This window comes from Phytophthora infestans, genomic scaffold (genome assembly GCF_000142945.1).
Source record: "Phytophthora infestans T30-4 supercont1.515 genomic scaffold, whole genome shotgun sequence".
In the NCBI taxonomy this organism is placed as follows: Eukaryota; Oomycota; class Peronosporomycetes; order Peronosporales; family Peronosporaceae; genus Phytophthora; species Phytophthora infestans.
In genome coordinates, this window is record NW_003303253.1 from 1 (window position 1) to 5,389 (window position 5,389).

A 5,389-nucleotide genomic window follows, 5' to 3' on the forward strand; every position below is an offset into this window, starting at 1 on the left:
AGTAGAACCCAGTCACCTGGGCTGGCGTGAAGGTGGCGTGGCGAAGGAGCGTGGCAAGGACCATAGTAGCTTAGCGAGGGGCTTGGTTCGAGTTGTTCAAATTAAAAGTGAGGACGTGAGCAAGCTGTGTCGTATAGCTGGCTTAGAGACGTGCTGGTAGCAGAGAGTTTAAGTAGTGAAAAGTCACGGTTGGTTGTGAGAGGTACATAATGATAAAGAGGTTTTGCTCATAAATTATGTCGGATGATTCCTTAAGCAAATACATTATTAATAACATCCGGGTAATCGAAGAAATAAATAATTTTATGCTTTCATAAGAAATAATTGAAAAGACCATGCCATAATCGGGAGCCCGAGTCGAGCGTCGTACAGACCGAGCTACGCGTCCCGACGGACAATGGTGGATCCAATCGAGTGGCTGAGCTGGGGCTTTATCGACGGACGAGTTCCAAAGCAAAACAAGTTCTGATGCTGACCATCCAATCCACGAGCGTTTGACAGCTCGACACCAGAGCATCGTCGTCTCGTGCGTGTGCGCCGCGACGTAATCCGGTAATTACTTCAGCCCCTTGTAATTTGATATAGATACATTAGTTTTATAAAATATTACAGCCTCTTTTGATGATTGTATTTGACGCAGCTAAATAAAGTTTTAGAATCGTTTCCACTTCAAGTTTGCACTGGGACGGGCCGCAGGAACGAGGCCCCCAGAGTCATCACTCCCGGTGGGCTCTGGGTGAGTCAGTCTCTCAGTCACCATTTTACAATTCACGTCCAAGCGAGCACGTCGTCGTTCGTGCCAGTCGATGCCCCCGTCACCCTTGCCCTTCTCTTCTAGCCACAGCTGCATGACCGAGAGCTCTGAACGCGATGGGGTCGAAGCATTGAAACGCACCACGTTGCTATCTAACATGCCCGATCGCGACGCAACAAGCAAAGAAGAGAATACTCTCTTGCTGCCAAAGAACCAACGCGAAGATGAACAGAGTGCTAAGAAACCTGGAGATGCTGCTGGGGCGCAAAGTCGCTCTGTCGTTCTCCGCTATGTACGCTGGGCGATGGAGATCCTCGTGGTGATGACCATAGTGGGCACCGGCTTGAGACTGCTATCGACCAAGACAACCAATCATGGAGTCAAGAGGGCGCCGTCATTCTCGCTGCACCGCTCTGGTGGGAAGTTGATGCGTGGAGGGCACCGACTGCGCTCGTTCCTCCGCAACATGAAGAGCCACCCGCCAGTATTGAGCGAGCTCCCGTCCGATACCGATATAACACTCGGTGTTGATGTGGAACTGGAGAGAGCGATGGATATCTACTGTCGTGGCCCCCTCCTGCATGCTGTTCAGATGGCCAACGTCTTTTCAGACAGCAAATACTTTGTCGACATGCCCATCAAAGACAACAGCAGCGCTTTCGATATCCTCGTGGATTTCCAGCGTCGTGAATTGGCCATGACCGACTATCAACCGCATACTCACGACACGCACGAGCAACTTCTGCGTCGCTTTATTGACGACCACTTCGACCCTCCAGGCACAGATCTACTGCCGGTCACGCCGTTTGACTTCCAAGGACAATACCACCCGCCGATGGTATCCGACATCCAAGACAAAGAGCTCCGAGACTGGGCGTTTGATCTGCATCAAATCTGGCAGACTCTTGGGCGCACTCGCAATTTAAATGTAAAAGGGTCGCTACTTCGATCCCGAAAACTGGACGCACCAAGTTTGAGTCAACCTGCCAACGTACTGATCGTACCTGGTGGACGCTTCCGTGAAAGTTACTACTGGGATTCGTATTGGATCGTGCAAGGACTTTTGGTCAGTGGTATGCCGATCACAGCTCGTGGTATCGTGAACCACTTGCTGGAATACGTTGCTGACTATGGCTTCGTGCCTAATGGTGGGCGGATCTACTACTTGACGCGGTCTCAACCTCCAATGCTCTCAGATATGGTGAAGCTGGTAGCTCGTCTCTCGGTTGATGGCAACGAGACAGAGTACGATGACGAGTATCTACGTGCTGCATTGCCGATTCTAGAACGTGAGTACGATTTCTGGATGCAACATGGACCTTGTGGCCATGCCGTGGAGTTAACTCGGCGGAATTTGAGTACGACGTACGTGTTGAACCGCTACACGTCCAATGCCAATCAGCCACGACCAGAGTCGTATCGTGAGGATGTGTTGGTCGCTGCCGAGTTTTTCGATCGCACGATGCAAATGGAGGATGGAAACGCTGCGGCCACAGAGCGACACAAGGACAAGTACTACAATAATGTGATTGCTGCAGCCGAGAGCGGCTGGGACTTCAGTAGTCGATGGCTACGAGATCCATTGGACATGAAGTCGATGGTGACCACGTCGGTAGTTCCTGTGGATCTGAACGCGATCATGTACCGGGTAGAACGCAATCTGATGGAGTTTAATCGACACCTGGGTAATGACGTTCGAGCTCAGTTTTTCGAGCGAGCTGCTGCTCGTCGACTGGAAGCTATCGACGCTATTCTCTGGAGCGAGAAACACAAGAGCTGGAAAGATTACGACTTGGAGACGGACACACACTCGACTATTGTCTCGGTGTCCGACTATACTCCGCTATGGGCGAAGGCATTCAACTCGTCCGATATTGATCGTCTCAAGCATGTCGTGACCTCACTCAAGAGCTCTGGGTTACTCCAGGTCGGTGGTGTACAGACCACAACTATTTTCTCTGGGCAGCAATGGGATTCGCCTAATGCGTGGCCGCCGGAGCAAGACATTGTCGTGGAAGGTTTGCTGGCAGTCAACACCACAGAGTCGTACAGTTTGGCCCGTGAGCTGTCACAGACGTGGACGCAGACCAGTTTGACAGCTTGGAGACAGACAGGTTTGATGTTCGAGAAGTACAACGCATCCGAGATCGGCGGCTTGGGCGCTGGTGGTGAATACTTCCCGCAGTTCGGCTTCGGCTGGACGAACGGAGTGATTTTGAAGTTCCTCACGATTCATCAGAATCTGTTGCTAGCAGTGTAGGGGGCATGGGTAGTACATGTAGTAGTAGATTACCAACGGTAGATTGTAGTAATGAACCCAAATACAAAAAAAGAAAAGCATCATGTGTCATACCCGAATATACGCGTATGGTTTCGCCGCTTTCTATTGCGTTGACGTCGTGGCCGACCCTGACGCGCAGTTCATGTAACTCGCTTGCAGCCGAACAGCTGCTCGGTATGTAGACAGGACCTTTGCACAGAATCTAAAGTTTAGTTGGTCGTGGCCGGCGTCGCAGCGGCGAAGACGTAGGGCTTCGCGTTGCGGAAGGTCGACATGTCCCGGATGGAGTTTGCGTGGAACTTGTACTCCACCAGCGTGTTGGAATCAAGCATGAGGATCTCCTTCAGCTTCTCACTATTACAACATATCAAGACGAGATGCTTAGAAACCCACTAGTCAAAGCCCGTAAGGCTCAGCCCAACACGCACCCGATAGCAAAGCGGGTGTTGTCGTCCGAGTTGTCGGCGTTCCAGACAGACAGCATGTCCTCCTTAGAGCGGATCGCCATGGCGATACCCACGACGTCAAGCTGCTCGAAAGCCTCACCAATGGCGGCAAAGACCAGGTCCTGCCACATCTTACCGAGTACGTTGGCTTTCTTCTTGATCTTGAGGATCCAGCAGCCACCCTGAGGGAAAGCCTCCCACATCGGCGCGCAGTTCGGCTGGTCACGGAACAGATAAAGGTTCACATCACGACTCAGCTGCGACGGACGCTTCACGTGGATGTAGTGGCTGGAACCGGCAAGCAAAATAAGAGCATCATCAGCGTCACTCAGCTTCGCCACCCCGAACTCAACGCGTACTCACCGCCAGAAGTCCTCCACCGTGTTGAAATTGGCAATCTTCTGCAAGTTCGACTGGTAAGTTCTGTAGCATACCACAAAAGCACCACCAGTCACCACCAACACGCCTGTCAATTGCAGTAACAGCAACTTACCCCACGTCAATCTTCTTGGGCATCTTCTTGTCGTACCTGTGCGCACAGCATTGACCAACAAACCGCGTCAGTTCGTCTGGACGGACATCATTCTCCGAAGAGCTGCAAGAGAACGCACCAGAGCGACCATCCCGTCTGCAAGGGGTGCTCTTCCTCCTCTCCTTTTTCCACAATGGCAGGCGCGGTCGCCACCTCCTTGTTCGTAACTGAGGTCATGGTCCAGCCGAAGGTGTCGACAACCAGTCGAAACAGAGGCAAAGTATCACAGTGTCAGGTAGAGATGATGTCAGAGAGGGAATGCAATGAGAGGCGGTGGCACGCAGAGTCAGCGCAGGAAGAGAGAGGCGCCACTTACGCTTCTCACCAGACATCGCACTTGTCCTCTTCAAAACAGCGCTTCGTCGCCAGTGGTGCAAGGTATTGCCTTAATTTATATGGTACTCAATTGGTATTTTCAAAGTTGATATGGAGACACCTTTTTGTCGAATTGATCATGTAAACAGATACATGTACGGTACACGTACCGGTATTTGATGAAATCGCTCACAAAGGAAGTACTGTCAATTTTGCCCAAATCTGCAAAAGTGGCGTCAAAATCGCGATATGTGAACCTATCCTTGACTGCAATTGGTCAATATTCAACTAAATTGTCAGATCTACTCAGACTCAGGAGCGCACTGGACATAGAGGAAACAGTTACGCGCACGCTAGCACTGTATACCACTGCCTGTATGCTTATATCAAGCTTGGGCCACCTAGCCCAAATCTTTTAATAAACACCACCAGAGAGTGAAAATACACAGAGGTTCAGTGCATGTGTGACACATGATGTGGCTGCTTAACTTCTACCAACAGCACCCGCCTTTCAACAGCTTTGCACTTCACTCGACTGCTAAATAGAGACCAGACCTTCTGCATTATTTCATGGAATGGGCTTCCATTAATGACAACGTCATCGAGGACCTCAGCCGAGCTGTCACGTTGAGCAATGGTTGCCTTGCCAATTGGCCGCAGTAGAAGCTGGTAGAGGTGAGCATGACCTACAGGTGCTTGTTCTTCTCCAGTGTGAGATACGTCTTCCAGTACCGTTGCTGCTGCCCAACTCCAATTACATTAAGTAGGTAGATATTTCTTTAGTTATTACATAAGTAGGTAAAGTGGCACACGGGTAGCGTGTGCCAAGGTGTCATCATCTGATTGGTTGATAGTGAGGAGCCAGACTCACTTATTGACCAATCAGATATAGACATGTGTTTGAGTGGTTCACACGAGTCCAGGGGTAGCCGCCCTGGTCCTAAATAAATCAGAGTTGAATTTGACACAAACCTAAGACTTGGTTTTAATATTGCGAGCTTCCTCCACACTATAGTGTAAGCTAGTGACGGTATCTCTTGCCGCATTACACCTGGTAGCAC

At 50.5% G+C, this 5,389-nt stretch overlaps 2 protein-coding genes across 2 annotated transcripts; one reads left to right on the forward strand and one right to left on the reverse strand.

Moving 5' to 3' along the window:
* Positions 1-911: 911 nt before the first annotated feature.
* Positions 912-3,014, forward strand: PITG_21660 (trehalase, putative; the record flags this gene model as incomplete). Its single annotated transcript, XM_002894745.1, has 1 exon — positions 912-3,014. One exon carries the CDS (start codon positions 912-914, stop codon positions 3,012-3,014), a length of 2,103 nt encoding a protein of 700 aa, XP_002894791.1.
* Positions 3,015-3,447: 433 nt separating this feature from the next.
* On the reverse strand, positions 3,448-4,350 carry PITG_21661 (eukaryotic initiation factor 4E, putative; the record flags this gene model as incomplete). Its single annotated transcript, XM_002894746.1, has 4 exons — positions 3,448-3,769; positions 3,845-3,904; positions 3,975-4,010; positions 4,093-4,350. 4 exons carry the CDS (start codon positions 4,188-4,190, stop codon positions 3,448-3,450), a joined length of 516 nt encoding a protein of 171 aa, XP_002894792.1.
* Between the last annotated feature and the right edge of the window lie 1,039 nt (positions 4,351-5,389).